At 37.1% G+C, this 17,976-nt stretch overlaps 1 protein-coding gene across 5 annotated transcripts in view; it reads left to right on the top strand.

Annotated features, from left to right (window-relative positions):
• The first annotated feature begins 678 nt into the window (after positions 1–678).
• MAK (male germ cell associated kinase) overlaps positions 679–17,976 on the top strand; it is an 80,370-nt gene continuing 63,072 nt past the window's right edge. For 4 of the 5 annotated variants that reach the window (XM_072603804.1, XM_072603802.1, XM_072603803.1 and 1 more), the window contains exons 1-3: positions 679–779; positions 1,537–1,793; positions 16,722–17,026. In XM_072603804.1, the coding sequence (XP_072459905.1) occupies positions 16,926–17,026 (101 nt within the window). In that variant the 5' untranslated portion in view covers positions 679–779; positions 1,537–1,793; positions 16,722–16,925. Of the gene's footprint in view, positions 780–1,536; positions 1,794–4,912; positions 5,114–16,721; positions 17,027–17,976 lie in introns of those variants that run through there. The other variant, XM_072603801.1, reaches the window with a different exon arrangement.

Below are 17,976 nucleotides of genomic sequence, written 5' to 3'. Positions count from 1 at the left end.
AGACTTCAAGTTAAACTATCTGTTCCCTGCATATTAAGACTGTTCAATTGATTATAGTTGTATCTCCAGTGCCTTAGTACAGTGCCTGGTGCACAAAAGGTACTTGATAAATACTTGCTGATTGATTATTGACATGCTCAAACATCTACTAGGTATTCACAGGATTCAAACCCTGGTCTCCTGACTCCTAAATCCATCTGTTGCTGCTATACTGCACTGATTTTGAAGTGGCCCCTGAATTACAATCCCAGTTGGTAAGTAACCCAGATATACTACCAAAATTAAGATCTTATACTCAACTAATCAATTCAGGATTTGAAGGTGATCTTAGTGCCCTTTTGCTTAGAAGTCTAGTATCTAGAGCCTTATTAAGGTGTAATTCTTTACTGAGCAATTAGAAAATATTCGAAAATTTAATTTGTTGATCATCAAGTGCTGTGCAAATGGATTATTAACAGTTTCACTTTGTAGCAACCCTAAACCTTTAAGGTTTTCATCTCCAACTTTCAAGATAATTACTTGAGGTACATTCTAATCTCTTCATTCAGTTACAAAGTAGCATCTCTCACAAAAGGCTACAACACTGGTGCATGATGGGCTGGTAACCTCAGATGTCATAATGGAAAAATCAAGTTGGAAAAGACCATTTAAAAATGGTACTTGGCAACTAACTTCCGGAATTGTTGTGAAACACTGCTACCTTGTGATGATTTAAAATACAGCACTGGTTTCAGAAGGGAAGATGCCATTGAAGACTTTGGGTCCAATAAAAAAGAACAGTAAGTAATGAAAATGAAAGTCCTGGTTTTTCCACCAAATTCAACAGCAGAAACTCCTCTCCCTTGGGTAAGGAACATACATTATGATTTCAGTTTTGTGGTTTTTATTCTCAGACTATAGGGCATTTCTATTTGAGGCTTATAAGGTTTAAATTGGCCTACAAATTTTAAGAATACAGTATTTTTTCTTCTAAAAGGATGGTTTAAGACAAGACCTTAAAAAAAGAGAGAGAGACAAGAAAGCAGCGCACAACTTCATTTTAGATGTAGCAAGATCAGGTTTGGATTAGGATGTTAAGGGGAATAGAGAACAGCTGCATATATAACAAAAATATATACCTTCCCCCAGAGAGAAAGCCTCTCCTTGGAACAGAAACTCCGATAGACTAGACAACGATTAATGGAAAATCCATTGATTGACGGAGCACCTAACTTGTGAGAAGTATTCTATTAGAAATTTCGGGGAAATTGGAGAATGCGTAGCACGCCTCTTGTCAATCTGATTAAACATCCCATGAATCTGGACAGAAACACTTTATCATGGTGAGGTCATTTGGGTCCTCTGGGAGAACGAAGGACCACAACCAACCAACGAAGCACAAGGCTGGCTTATTCGTGTGGATCCTGGATGGTTTCCTCTAGGTTAATAAGTACTTGTTGGATTGGAAGAGGGATACATCTCAGGCTCGGGGTTCAAACACACCTGCACTCCCTTAGAGCCCAAGTGATCTAGGTCTCCTCCCTCTACTCCCCTCAGAACCAAGGAAGCCGAGGCACCACTAGAAGGTGGTTGGGAGACCAGGAGAGAAGCCACGCCTCCAACCTGTCCCACCCTAGGACCCGAACCAAGATGGCGGAGGGCGTTTCCGTTCCGGAAGCCGGAGCCCCGCCCCTTCCACCTGAGCCCCTCCCCCTCCGGGCTCGGACTGAGAGCGAAGGTGTGAGCGCGCGCTCCGTGGTCTCCTAGGAGACGAAATACACAGGACGCAGGGGGCTTCACCGGGAGCGAGCGAGGTAAGCGGGCGGCGCCGGGCAGGTAATCCTGAGAGGGCCGCCGGGGCCCCGCCGCCCTCCCGCCCTTCCTAGTCCGGTCCAGCTGGCCCTGCCCGGCCCGGGATGCCCCCCCCGGCCCCTGCCCGACCACGGCCAAGCGCCGCAGCCGTGAGCCAGGGCCCAGATACCGGTGAGGGGGAAGTTGCTCCGGATGGGGGGGCGGGGGGAAGCCTTGACGGTCGGGGTCGGGGGCTGGGGGAGGGGTCAGGGTCCGGACTCTGACGGAGGGAGGGACGGGCCAGAGACTTCGCTCCCTTGGGAAGCTGCGAGCGGGCACCTGCGGGCTTCGGGATGCGCTGTCCGGGTTCGGGGAGCCCCGGCTCCGGCTCCCTCCGCTCCTCTGTCCCGGGCTTCGGGAGGACGCGCTTGGGCTTCTGGTGACAGTACGTGACTGAGGAGGGGAGCAGTGGGGGAGCCCAAGTTTATGCAGTATTAGGTGCTAAGAAAAAGGAAAGACAGAGAAAGAAAGAGAGAGAGAGGGAGAGAGAGACAGAGAGAGAGAAGAATGAAGGAAAAGGAAGGAAGGAAAGTTAGCTTTGGACGGAACACAGATACAGAATACATCGCTACATAATATCGCCACATGCAACCTGTCAGCATGATCCTTAAGTTGTGACACTTTTGAACGAGCACAAAGACTTCGCTTTTCCACCGCCTTCTTGCTTGGCTCCTTGCTCTCTCCTCCACACCCACCCCTGCCCCCCGAGTATTGCAGCAGCATGTGCTGGTGTCTCCTGGGGGAGCTAAGAAGCATAAGGTCTCCTTTCAGTAATACGATTTTCCCTCGGCTTAAGGATAATCTCGGGCTCGGTAAAGTGCATCGAGGTAGCAAAGTCTTGATTGACCGAGGATGCAGTATTTTCATTAATGAAACTAGTTTGCAGATCTTGGTGTGATCCCTTATAGATATCCCTTTTCTTCCTTTCTTATCTCATCTTTCCCCATTTTTCTTCCAATGAGATCACTTAAGATGGAACCTTTTAATGTTCACTGTGTGACTTCAGTTTCCTCGAAATGAAAAGGACATTTTGCATGATCTATGGTTTAAAGATTTTCTAACTTTCCTAACCTAGAATCATCCTTGGGTAGAAATTATATAGTTTCTCTAAAGAGGATAAAAGGCCAGTGTAGTTTATGAGTAAGAAAGACAGCTGTGGTTTAGGAGAAAGAACAGCGAATCAGAAATCACGGCACCTGGGGTACCAAGAAGATAAGTGACTTGATCGGGGTCACATAACTAGTTATGTATCAGAAACAGGACTTGAGTCCAAATCTTTCTTATTTCAAGGCTGGCCTTCAGTCTCTGGTGTGTGTGTGTGTGTGTGTGTGTGTGTGTGTGTGTGTGTGTGTGTATGTGTGTGTGTATGCATGTATGCATGCAATATGTTGCACTGCATACGTATGTGTGTACCTGTAGGTTTATCTATGTATAAGTGTCTGATCATGTGTAGATATATCCATGTATTTGTGTATTATATATAAGATCATAAGGAGGTGAGACATAAAGAGGGGAAGACATATAGTTTATGACATATATTTAGATGGACAACCTATAGACTTTGTCCATTAGTTTATATCTGGAGACAAATGGTGCAAATGGATAAGTTGGGCCCAGTGCTGAACAAGAAGAAAATGGTCTTTTGGAAATTGCAAAGGTCCTTTAATGACCCTACACTTTCCATGAAAACAAAGGCACATCTTTTTTATACCAGCATTCTATTTGTGTTGCTGTATAGAAGTGAAGCATGAGTTACAATTCAGAATTTACAATTCTGAAAAATTTTAAATGAATATTGCACAGAGGGCAATAGAAGAAAATATGTTGGGATATAATTGGACTGCAAAATATAACCAACAAATAACTTCAATGAACAGAATATAAAGGTAGTATTAAGAAATGGTATAATAAGAAGAGAAAATAGATTGGGCATATATGGCCAGGTCAGGGGATGACTGATGAATAACCAGAGTGCTCTGGAGGAATACTGGGGATGTCAAGAGAAATCAAAGACCTTTGGCACATTGGGTGGAGTCCTTATGTTGAACTTAGGAATTGACTTGGGAAAAAATTGACAGGATAGGCAAGTATGGATGGATTGTCATCTATAGTGTTAAAGGGAACTTCTAAGTCAACAGAATCCCAGATCTATTTGCATCTTATATGTGTATATTTGTATATGTCATAGATGGGTATGTATATATGTGTGTGTATATATACATATAATGCATATTCAGGTGAGTATATGTACTTATAAGCATGTATATTTGTTTACCTACAAGTATATTTGCATATGTGTATATAACTGTGTATATTTTTTAAGACAAGTTGTAGCATATTAGATAGAAGGGTAGCCTTGGAGCCAGGGAGACCTGGGTTCAAGTACTGTTTATGACGAATACTATTCTCTGATCTTTATGAACTATGGACAAGTTGTCCTCTAAGTGCCTCAGGTAACCCTTTAAGGCTATAAGGTACAGTTGAGCTGGACAGTTTCATTGGTGGAGGGAGTTTCCATATCAGAAATTTCCTACACTAATGAAATAATAATAGCTAGAATTTATATAGCACTTTAAGAGTTGCAGAGTTTCACAAATGTCTCATTTAATCACAGATCAGCTTAGAGAGAGACAAGGATGAGAATTATTGTGGAGAAATATGATTATGTCAAAAAATACCAGTGAAAACTTGTTTAAAAAAAGAAAGAAAATATTTCTCTATGTTAAGATGCAACTCAGGCACACTTGGGAGTCAGGCAGACCTAGGTTCAAATCCTACCCATGACTTGAGCAAGTCATAAATTCTTAGAGACCCTAGGCAATTCCCTAAGCCTGTATATGACAATAAGTAGGTACTGATCTCCTTTGATGAAGGAATTTCCTTCCTGGGAGTTCTCTACATGGATGAAATCACTGATCTGTACTACCTCCCCCAAGTATATCAATAAATATATGTGTGCACATATATATGTAAGTCTAGAAAGTATAAGACCACTCTTTGAGGTAAATACAAAGATCATTATGAACAAAATAAAATAGACAGATATCTCAGCTCCTATTTTGCTTTTGTTTTCTCTACCAAGATCTTTGGAATGGAAAGAATAGGAAATAAAATGACTAATGTGTTAATACTCAAGAACTAACTGTTCCTGAAGAATTCAAGTCTCCTGACTTAGATGATCTATGTCATAGGATACTGAAAAGAACTGGCAGATGTGATTGCTGAGCCATTATATAATATTTAAAGATTTGGGAGAAAGAAGCATTCTTTGTGGAAATGGAAGGTGTGAACCACTACATTTAACGTCTTTTTGGGGGGGAGGGTGTATTGATTGGTTTTACTAAATTTTTTTGTTCTTTTTCCTCTCAGGAAAAAAATATAAGGGATGTTATATAAGGAATGGCTGTCAGAGAGGGTAGGAGGAGGGATACAGGTGAAATGTAAGCAATGTAAAAACTAAATATTTCAATAAAAACTTAAAAAAAAAAGATCAGAATAAACAGGAGAGGCACCGCAGAACTGAAAATGGGTGAATGTTGTTACAATTTCCAAAGAAGGAGGAGAATGGAATTTTTACTTTGGAATTTGGTTGACATAATTCTAAAAGATTATTTAAAAAGCACAGATATCCTCAATATAAACTTTGTAAAATTCAAATCTTTGTTTTGTTTGGTGCCATTTTTACCTCCTCTAGATGCACACCTGGGACAGTGATATTAGAAACCACATGTGGTGTCTCTATTGTCCTTAATGGTGAGAACATTTGTAATAAAAATTTTTGCATTTTGTTTCAATCATATTCTATATCTTGTCCTGTTTCTGTTTTCATCTTTAAATGCCTCTGTTACAGTTTTGTTTATTTGGATTTTGATCTCTTGTCAAGCTTTCTTTAAACTACCCTCCATTGCTTCTTTCTTATGAAGTAATATTTGTCATAATTATGCACAATTCTTCATTGTAATGTTTTACAAGGAAGTTGATATTCTAAACTAGTATCGGTTTTGACCACCATCTCTTTCCACTTGGCAAGTAAGTCAAGTATTTGCTGACTTGGGGCTATTTAGGCTTTTTTAGTCTCTGTTATATTGATTGATCTACATTGATTGAATTTCCGCATAAAATTATAATTGGTCTTAATGACATTTCTACTGTTCATTACTAATTTTCATTATTAATTTCTTGTTTCTATACATTAGGACTAAGTTGTTTCCTTTGGATGCTGTTTCTTTTTTATCATTCAGTTTTTTACGAATTCTGATCTTTGTTGTAACAAGTCTAGGATGTGATTATATACAAACAGGTGACTCAGGGCTGACTCATCAATAATTAGTTGTTTTCTCTTCTTTTAAAACTTAATCAGTTTTATTTTTGTGATGTTATTTAGTGTTTGCTATATCCAATGTCTACTGATAGGTTATTTTCTTTAAAGAAAAAAATATTCATCATATAAATGCCTGAGGCTCCTTTGTGTTTGGCCTCTTTTATTCCATCTTCCTGAGTGTAACTTTCCCACATATTTCTCACCATACTTATCTTTTCCCATTTTTCGTTGAAGTCACTGAGCATCAAAGCACATGTTGATATAATTTGAATGGTCTTATCAAGTTCTTCATAACAATTTCTCTGCTTTTCTTTACCTTTTCATCTTCTATGACCAGTGTTGGTACATAGACTACAATTATTTTCACAGTGATCTCTTTTGTAAATACTTAGGATGAGCTTCGTATTATGAGATAACCAAAATGACCCATGAAATGTTTCTACTTGCTTTAGGGTTTATTGTGAGCTGTCCTATAAAACTTCTCCTGCAACTTCCTTCTTTCTTCCTGTTTAGTTTCTAGTAAAAATGCTGTGATTCTGCTCCTCCAGCATTATGTCCCACTCATTGGACACTGGACAAGGAATTCACATTTAAAATAGCAATGGTCAAGTTCAGATTTATAGACAGACTTAGAACTGTGCAATTCTTAGCATCCTTTCTCATCTTTCTACCATTACAGACAGTATATAAGGGACCAAGGGTCATTTTGTATTTTCCTCCACAGATTCATACTTTGATGCCTTATAGGTGGCATGGAGGTGAGTCAGGGTTCTCCAAGGTTATGTTAGCTGAATACAAGGTCTGACAGAGTCTACCATGCTGGAAGGTCCGAGAGGATGTAGTTATGAAGAGGCTTATCACAAATAGCCTGCCCATTTGATTTCTTTGGACATGGCAACACATTAAACAAATAAAAAGATAGAATTAAGTAGGTTTAAATATTTCTTGCTCTTGGGTTCCAATCTTCTTCTTCTTCAGAAGAACAAGATTCAGGGAGGCATAGCCAAATAGTCATTGACCAGAAAAATATTTGTTAATGGCCAACATGTTGATTCATTTTTCTTGTCTATGCATATTTGTTATCAGAGATAACTTCGAGTGTGTGGAAAGGGGTTGTAGGAAACCAGACATTTAGTATGGTTAGTGAGAGATGAAAAAATGAGCATCAATAAAACATTTTAAAATACACAAAAGAAAAAAGTGAGAGAGGACACAAATAGAGCAATTATGTTACTACTTTGTTAAACTTAACTATATGTACATAGCTATAACATAAAATATGAATATTTAAAGACTAATAGAAATTCATATTTTGTTGTATAAATCTCTTCCCTATTCTATATGTTGAAATATTTGTTGATAAACAATAAGTTCACAATAAAAAACTTTAAATGAAATTTTATAAGAGCTGGTGGTTTTAATTGAGTCAACAGTGGAACATTGTTTCCATGAAAGGCAGTGTCAACGACATTAAGAGAGTCATGGTGTTCATGTCTGAGGACCACATGTGGACTGCTGTGTTCCATTCTATGTGTCATGTTTTAGAAAGAATGCTCATAAGATAGAAAGGCAACTTTCAAAGAAGGCAAGGATGGTGAGTGGCTAGAGCTTATGACAGATGAAGACTGGTTGAAGGAACTGGGAATGTTTAACTTAGAGAAGAGAAAACTAAGCTTTATCTAAAGTATTTAAAGGATTGTTTTAAAAATGAAGGGATTAGACTTGTTCTGCTTTTCCCTAGGGGAAATAACTAGGAGTAAGGGGTGGAAGTTGAAAAATAAATTTAAATATTATATAAGGAAAAACTTGCTAAGAATTTGAGCTATTCAGAAATGGAATGAGCCGCCTCTGGAGGAAGTGGGTTTCCCCTCATTTGAGGTCTTCAGAAAAAGGCCAAAAGACCAGTTGTTAGATATTCTTTTTCAGGTATGATATTCTTTTTAGTATGGGTTAAACTAGAATTGTATGGACTCTGAGGTTCTTTCAAGCTCTGAGACAGTTTGTTTGTATACACATAAGTGCATAAACACACATGAAATGTGGGGAACAAGAAGGAATACCTTCCTGGAGCCCTACAATGTATGTCTTTTTTGTGACTGCCTTCTCCCCTTCCTGAAAACTGGTCTCAGACTAGAGTGTTTAAGAACTTTATTGGATTGTTTTTGGTTAATCTTTAGAAAAGAGATCAGTTTGTCTTATTAGAACCACATATTTTTCAATAATTTTTAAAAACTGATTTATTGTAACTGACAGCACTAAGCAAAAAATTTTTAGTATCTGAGGTTTTTTCCATTTTGATTATACCTCTTTCCCCTATGTACAAATTTATTTTCTTTATCACATAATATAAATAGATAAATAATTCTGATGACTTTCATTTCAACAACACTGGCATTTTTAAAACTCCTTTTGAAACTTTAGTCATGACTTTACAGAATGGTCAACAAATCAAGTCAAATCAAAAAATGAACATTTTAATCTAAGAGCTGAATGACATATAAATTAAGCTTTTTTGTCCTCTAAGTGTTCACTGTGTTAATCTTTCTTTAATCCTGTGTAAATAGATTAGCAGTACAGACCTGAAAAGAAGGCTTAGGTTTCAACAGAATTTCTCTTTAAGGTCATCTTACATAAGTAGAAGAGGAAGAAAATGTAGTTGAAGGGAAGAAGAAACGATATATTTGGGTGTGTTATTTTGTTAAATATATGAATATTTAGTATAAATATATAATTTATATGTATATATGTATGCAGATATATCCTTATATATAATAAGAAAGGACATATATTCTATATAAATATGTGTAAAAATACACACATGTGTATATATTCTGTATGAACTATGGATGAGGCTCCAAAGAGGGGAAAAAAATTAGTTTTTAAAAAGGCAAGAAAATTGAGCTAACGGAGGAGTTCAATAAATACTGGTTAATTTTCCCCAATCTGCCAATTAACCAGTATTTATTGAACTCCTCCATTAGCTCAATTTTCTTGCCTTTTTAAAAACTAATTTTTAAAATTTTTTAAATTCCGTTAAAATTGTACTTATGTGTATATAGTTAAATTCCTTAGAGATTACATTTATTTGTATATGTGACTTTTAGTAAGTTTTACAACAGTACATAAATATGAAAATATTAATACAAATGAGTGTTACTCTATTTTTAATTTGCAAAATTCACTTTCCTTACTCAAAACAGACAGGTAGCTATTATAATTAAACATCATTTCAAATACCATAGATAGAGAACTAAGTATGCTACATTTTTTTGATTTCAAATGTTATATGCTACCCTATTTTAATAGTATAAAATTATGGATCTCTGCCACACCGGCTTGATACTAAATTATGTGAAAATGTTGGCTTAAGTGCATGAGGAGAAATATCAACCAAATGATTTCTGTATTATAAGAGAAGGAAAGAAACCTGTAATAAAGGGTTTTCATTCTCCTGGAAACATATTCACTTGGTGATTTTTAGAAGGTTAGAGCAATGGCATCAAAATTAAATAAAAACAGGGCCATTGTACTGTACATAAAGATCCCTATACATTTTGATTTAGAAAATTGCATATTAATATTATTTATATTCTCTTAAATTTTATGTTTTGTCAAACATTTACCAATTACATTTTCATTTGGTTCACCAGCACTGCAGCCCATGTTTGACACTTGTGGTGTAGAAGAATCTTTTTGAAATATTTGCTTGAGACCCAGGATTTTAATTTACTCTATTTCAGATATCATCTAGGTAGAATGCAAAAACTCAGTGAATTGCACATATATCTGAAAACATTCAGATTGTGATTATAATTAATGGAATAGGAATCCTTTTTATTATGACACTGGAGAAGAAAAGCTATAAAATGACTTACAAATGGTTTGTGTTCCAAAAGCTAATTTTTTAAATCAGTTGTTTGGAATTCCAAATATAGTTTCCTATAGAAGTAGTGTTGTAAATTGTGACTCGTAGAGTAGCCCATAGAAATCAAGTAAATCTATTATGTAACTGAAGTAATAAAACTAGCCAGACTTATAATTCTCCAGGACATATAGACCATGTGGTTGTGGGGGGAATGGCAAAAGGAAGCAAGAAAGCAAACATTTATTAACTGTTTTCTATGTGCCAGGCAATGTTCTAAAGTTTGAGGATACAAATACAAGAAGAAAGAAAACTGCCCTCAAAGAGCTTACATTTTAATGGGGGAAGATAACAGATAAAAGGGAGCTGAAAAAGTGGGAGGATGAGGAAGATGAAGGTATCTGGTGAGGGCCTGGTTTTGAGTCTAGAGAAAGTCAGTTTGAGAGCCCTGCAAGGAATCAAGGTAGGCTCTCCTGGGACAGAGAAGGCAAGGTGGGCCTTGTGGAAGGATATTCTTGGCTAAGGTGATTGGCTATTCCAGGGCAAGGAGGCCCCAAAGGGCAAGGAGGCCCCAAAGGCCAAGGAACTTCTGGGATCCAATGATTAGAGAGGCATGATTTTGAAGTCCAGAATGTAAATAACAAGACCAGGAAAGAAATGAAAAAATAATTTCCTTTTCCTTTCCTAAGTCATCCATAGTCCCCATCCAAATACTAAAGGAGATAAACTAGGAACCTGTTACAGTCTAAGGGAAAAGAGGTAATTAAGGCCTGAATTAGGCCTTAATATATGTGATGACAATGTGAGTAACAAAATGTGGGTCAGAAGGGAAAATTTCTGTGGAGACAGAAATGACAAAATTTGTCAAATGATTGGATATATAGAGTGAATACAAATGAGGAGTCAAGAATGACACTGAGATTGTGAACTTAAATGACTGGAACAATAGTGATGCCCTCAACAGTAATAGAAAATGTTGGGAGAAAGGTGCATTTGGAGGAAAAGAAATTCTGTTTGGGTTATATTGAGTTTGAGGTGCCTATAGGAAATCCATCTTGAAATATCCAAAGGGCAACTGATGATGTGAGACTAGGGCTCAGGAGAAAGAAGAGGGCTGGGGATATAGATCTGGAATAATTTACATAGAGATGATAATTGAACTCATAAAATCTAATAAAGAAACTAAATAAGAGAGTATAACAGAAAAGTAGGCCCACAGTAAGTGGATATGACATGGGTGATGATCAAGGAAAAGAGTAGGACAACCAAGAACACTATCACAAAATCCGGATGGGGATATCTAAGACGAGAGGGTGATCAGAGTTTGTGGTGTTTCTTTGAAGTCAAGAAGGATAAAGAGCAGCATGGGACAATGAAAGGTACTCTGGTTTTAGAATCAGACTACCTGAATTCAAATTTTGCTACTGTGTGATTTCAGGCAAGTCAGCTATTCTCTCTGTCTCCATTTCTATATCTGTAATGTGGAAAGATTGGATTAGATCAGGGGTGGGGAGCCTGTAGCCTTGAGGCCACATGTAGCCTTCTAGTTCCTCAAGTGTGGCCCTTTGATTGAATCCAAACTTCACAGAACAAATCTCCTTAATAAAAACATTTGCTCTGTAAAACTTGGATGCAGTCAAAAGGCCATACCCAAAGATCTAGAAGACCATGTGTGACCTTGAGTTCACAGGCTCCCCATCCTCTCTTTCAACTTTAAACCTATAATAATATAATCATCTATTCCAACTTTCATGATATAAAGCAGCTAAGTGGCAGAAGGGGTAGAATGCTAAACTTAGAGTCAAAAAAACCTAAGCTTGTATCCTGCTTCAAGTATTTACTAGGTATGTGATTCTGGACAAGTATCTTTATCTCCCTGGGCCTAAATTTTCCTTGTAAAATGAAGAGATTGAACATATCATGTCCCTTTCAGCTCTACATCTGTGGTCCTAGGAAAACGCTATCACATTTGGCAAGAGGTCAATGGTAACTTTATAGAACAATTGGATTTGAAGTTGGAAACTAGATTACAGAATTTAGAAGAAAAAGTGAGAGGATGACAATAAGTTACAATTACAGCATTTCTGAGAAGAAAGCTTGATCCTGGGCAGGTCCTCTAATCCAGTGCTCAAACTAAAAGAAAAACAGGGCCACTAAACCATACATAAGGAGTCTGTTGTAGACATACATTTTCTTGGAAAACCACATATGTTTTATTGCATTTTTATTAATTTTTAGAAATGTTTCCCAATTACATTTTAATCTGGTTCAAATATTTGACACCTCTGCTCTAGGTAACTGTAAATTACAGACAAGGTGCTGAACTATTAGTAGAGGGATTTCCCTTTATCCCAGACTTTACTGTTCAATGAAATCATTGGTCCAAACCCTATTACTGTCTTGAAAATATTAAATATTACATAAATGTCAAAACTGAAACACAGAATCCTCTGAAAGTAAAGAATTGTTTTGCTGTGTGACAGAGATGAAACTGGTGCCAACATTTGTGGGGTTTTCTCTTCTTTTGACAACAGTAAATTAACAATCAGAACCAAATGAGATTTGGAGATAACAAGCCATACTTTTTGGCTTCTCTGCCTTGACTATATTCTCTAAAAATGTGCTAAAATATTATGCCTGTTTATTAGTTATGACAGTAGAGACTGTAGGACAGGAGCTTACAAAAAGCAGACATCACAGAACAGGAAAACTTCTATAAAAGCCTGAAAATGGGAAAAGGAAAATTCATTCCAGGTAATGTGCTATATTTTTCTTTGCTTCTGAAAATTCAAAGAGAAATAAAACAATTTAACTTCAAACTTTGAGGGAACTTTCTAATCTTTTTTTTTTTGTTTAAAGTTACATTTCTGTATGACTTTATTCTAACTAAAACACTAATTACAATTACTGTACATATGAATCACATCTATTGCCATTGATTTAATACTTCAAGGGATCTTAGAGGTAATTAATCTCTTACAATCTCTCTCTGCTTTCCGTTGAAAAGGTCGTAGAGATAGTAAAGTGGTAGAGTCAAGATCTGAATGTAAGTCCTCTGACCCCAGAACCTATGTTCTTTTCACTGTACCATGAGGATCCTGACGTTATTTTGGGCTCTGTTGCTTTGGTTGTAAGTTATCGGACCTGAGATTTCGTTGTTGCAGGATGAGGATGAGGAGATGAGGATGAGGAGACTTGTCCACCCCACCCCCCCTCCCCAGGACAGGTTGACACTTTTGTGTACTCATTGTCTTAAAGAGTTACTTAGAGAACTGAAAGGGTAAGTAATTTTCCCCGCAGAATCACAATGTTGAAATTGGTTGATGTGTGGATTAGTTTTACTAAACTGGCTTTTTTTCTTTTCCTTTTTCTCGTTTGTTATAAAGGTAGGCTTACAGGATAGGGAATCTGTTCAGAAATGAAAACAACATAAAAAAATATATCAATAAAAACCTTAAAATTAAAAAAAACATGGTAATAAAATTAGTAATATAGCATTTTCTCTAACTGTTCTATCAATAAACACATAATCAGTAGGAAGAGTAGACCACCTAAGGAACACTTATGGGGGAGGGTACATACATAGGGAATACGTGTGACCAGAATGAATGTATAGAGGAACACACATCTAAGAAAAATATGTGGCCAAGGAACATATATGGAGAGATACATACATAGCAAACACATTTGGCCAGGGCACAGATAGAGAGGGATCGTACAGATTTTAACACTGAAAAGCTGCCAATGTCCCTTTGCAGTGTCATCACGCTACGTCTGTTGGTCTTGCTTTTGCTTGATCATGGTGTGCATGGTGCTGCACAATCTCTGTCAGGTATGCAATCTCCTCTAGATGGATGGATGTAGCATGTAACTTCTTCTGGGCATTTGATATGATACATATATTCTGCCTTGTTGGTGGATAGATATTGTTCCTGGCTGATCTCATGTATGCATTGCTGGATGGTGCTTAGCTGGTCTCATAGCTCCCAGGTATTTTTCTGCTAATAACCTCTGAGTTTCATCTTTTCAGAGTGCCTGCAAGCCATCCTGGATCCTAGTGTATGGTGGCTAGAAAACCATTTCCTGATAATAATGAGTGGGCTTACAACCCACCTAATATAGAATTAGAAAGTCCATGCCTTGCCCATCTGATATCTCGTATGTCTAAACCCACTGAGGGAGGAAACCCGTCATAGAAGTATGTGGCTCTCAGGTCCCACAGTTTTTCTCAATCCCAGGATCATCTGGTATTTCATGCAAAAGAAAAAAAAAGGAAGGTAGGGAGTAAAACTTTCTAGATGGTGCATTAAGGTATTGTTATCTACCTTTGTTCCAAATTCTGGCCGCTATTTGGAAAGCCTATTTCCATTCACTTTAATAGAGAAAATTATGTCATGTTTCTGGACCCTCAAATAGTCATGCCTTTTTTGACCAAACATGCTTACGTAACAAACTCATAATCGTTTGGTTGATATCACTTAGAAAAAGGAGAAAGAGAAATGACTGGGAGTTGAGGTGTTAAGAAGATCATGTTGGGGGCCTACAGATCACTGCTTACGTTGAAAACTTCCAAGGATTGTCAGTTTTTTCATTCCTTGCTGAAGCATTTTGCAGTGATTTTAGAATAAAAAAGAAAGTAGGGTAAAAACAAAAAGGCATAACAAAGTCTTCTTGGTGCATACTCACTGTAGCTGGTGGATGAATTAACAACAGATTGGTCTGTTGTAAACCCAACTGATAGACTTGTTAGTCCTCCTGTCCACCATTCCATCTCCTATCTCTCTGCCTTTGCATCCCTGAATTGCTCCCCTTCCTCACCTCTGCTTCATGGTATTCCTAGCTTCCTTTAAGGCTCAGCTCAGGTACCATGTTCTACATGAGGTCAGTTCCTATCCCCTTCACTTGCTAGTATTAGTATTCTCTACCCATAATTACTCTATGTTCACTAAGTATAGACTTTGTCATCTGTGCACATTATTTCCTAGAGTAAACTTCTAGAGGGAAGAGACTTGTTTCCTTTTTGTCTTTATATTCCCAGGACCTAATTCAGTATTGAGCATGCAGCAGGCATGTAAATTAGGTTTATTGAATGAAGGAATCAGTGAATATGCTATAATAATTAAACTCTATGCTAAGCTCTTCAGCATGTTTATTTTTTAAATGCCCTCTCATATTCTAGTATCCTCTTATAATAAAGATCAATTTAATTTTAATAATCGCCATCCATGTACTTGTTGGTCATATTCTCTCTATAACACTCATACCAATTCATATATATTACGTGTATCTATTTATAATTTCCTTACACATTGTAAATGCACAATTAAGTGGGATCCTAGGATGATAACTCTAGAGCTAGAAGGAACCTCAGAAGTCATCTAGTCCAATACTGTCATTTTCTAGATGAAGGCTCAGAAAATTTATAAATTATTCTGTATGATTCAATAATTAAAGCATTAAGTTTTAAAATATTTCAGACATTTTGAATAATAATAAAGATGAGATTCTATTATTTGAAGTTTAAAATAACTATTGAACATTCAGTATATATTAATGTCATATCAAATAAACCTGATTATATACCAACACCCAGACTATTTTTAGTAGTACATTTTGAAGAAATGTTTTAGATGTGTTTCATTCCACAAATGATTTGTTGTCAAAACCTCACAATGTTTTTTCTAACGTATGTTATACCATTTGACAAAAAGTGGAAGCTGAAAATTTACAGGTAGCCCCTAGAGTGCTTCTTCTTATATGTGGGGTTCTTAAGAAGATTACTATGGCTTCATTGTGCTTTGTTAGGTATGTGCAAATCTGTTATTTAAAAGTGCTGATATAATTATCTTAAAAATACTTAGCCTTTCATGTAACCATTTATCATTATTTTTTTTATTTTTCTTGTTTAGATAGATAAATTCTTATTTATACTATAATGTGATTCAGAGTGGAAAATGCTGTTTTTATGATTTCATAGTAAATCATTGTAGGTATTAGAATTGTCTAGTCCATAATGAGAGAGATTGAGGCAGAACTCTAGCCAGTGGCACTTTATTAAAGGGTCCATAGTCCCTTCTAATGAAGTGAACCTCAGATCTTCTTCACAGCCTATGATGCCCTCTTCTTCCAGTGCTTGTTTTCTATATAAGGTTTGATACCCAAATATGCAAAAGAGGCATGGCAAAATGCAAAATCTCACCGGTTGATAGACCTTGCTTTCAAGGGCCAAAAATGACATATCAGCAAGGGGTCAGGGAGGTGGAGTTGTCATAGGTTGGATGAAGCATAAAGCATCTCCACTAAGAGGTTATAAGATGGTCACTTGCTCACACTGGACAAGAGAGAATGGTCTGGAGGTACAAAAATAAATTGGAGGACTTTCCAAAGCATCACAGCATCCTACCCATGCTGCGTTTGGATATGAACTTTGAGTAAAACAGGATGAAGATATTTTTGTCAGCATTCTTGTGATTGTACAAGTGAGTCTCATAACTTGGTAAATAAATAGTGAACATTATATTTAAAGTTTGAAGCCCATTATAAGAACCTATCTTTTATTTAATTATCCCTACATGACTTATGTAAAATATCAAACTTATTAATACTGACTGGAATAGAGTAGGGGTCCAAATGAATTATTTCTCACATCATCTCATATAAGAGTCTCTAAAAAAAAACTTATTTCATTCTTGTTTTGCTTTTTTAAAGGATGTGAATAAGAATGGACATATTATTTATTCGCCAAATTCTTTATTCCTGGATCTCATGAACTTATAATCTCGGGGAAGATTATATATTAAATAATGACACACCAGTCACAAATCTAACAACGTTTTGAAGGAAAAGATTTTTTTAAAGAAGCATACAAGTAAACAATTTAATTTCATAACGTGGCTGCATCCATTTTCCAAAATGAATCGATATACAACTATGAGACAACTGGGAGACGGCACCTATGGGAGTGTACTTATGGGAAAAAGCAATGAATCTGGAGAGCTGGTGGCTATCAAAAGGTAATATTTTTGTGATATTACCAAATTAGTTTTTGAAACCAGTTCATAGTTTACTGTTAGTTTGAGATTCTAGGAGTGTACAGTCTATTGTGGTTGGGGGTACAGCATGAAGCATGGTACAAGAGAAGGAGTGAAGGGGAAAAGGAGAGAGCAGTGATACTTGAGTAGTGAGAGAACACTAATACCTAGGAAGATTGTGAAAGGACTCACAGAGGAGTGGACACCTGAGGTAAGGAAGAAAAAGCTTCCTAAATTTGCAGATGAAAAAGAAGTACATTTTATGCATTGGACGTATGTTTTGTGCACATTCACAGCAGTAGAGGAGATGGTGCCTCAAGTTGAGGGAACAGCAAATAACTGAGTTGCCTAAAACATAGAGCAAGTGAAAGGGAATAACGTAAAGTAAGGCAGAAAGGCATGAGCCAGATTTGGGAGGGCCTTCAGTTCCAGGCTACAGAGTTATTTATCCTAAAGGCAAAAGAAGATTTTTGAGCACAGGAATGTCAAGGTCAGCCCTATCCCTGGGAAATGAGGGGTTTAGAATAGATGACTTCTAAGATCTCTTCCTCTCTAGCATCCCCTCTTGATTGTCAGAAAGGTTTAAAAATCCAGGACAAAACTTAAATGAAACTAACATTGTTCTTGTCTGATATACAGGCTCCTTCTGCCTTGCCCTACCTGAAGTACTTGTCCTCTACCCTAGCCCCTTTCTGGGTCAGCCTGCCCTGTCTGCCCTACAGAGCTCATATCTCATAATGCTATCCACCATGCTTTTAAACCAGTTATTTCGTAGCTGGAGCCTTTACCATGGAAAAGTTTGCATAGTACCATTCAAAGGTCTATCCCTTCTGAAGTAACTGATCTTTTAGCTGCCCAGAAGCTGTGCTTCTCTTTCTCTCCAGTCAGGCAGAATGGACTACAAGCTGGACTTAGAAATATCACAGTGATTG

This window comes from Notamacropus eugenii, chromosome 4 (assembly GCF_028372415.1).
Source record: "Notamacropus eugenii isolate mMacEug1 chromosome 4, mMacEug1.pri_v2, whole genome shotgun sequence".
Lineage (NCBI taxonomy): Eukaryota > Metazoa > Chordata > Mammalia > Diprotodontia > Macropodidae > Notamacropus > Notamacropus eugenii.
Note: the sequence above shows the minus strand (reverse complement) of the source record. Positions and strands in the feature narration are given on the sequence as shown.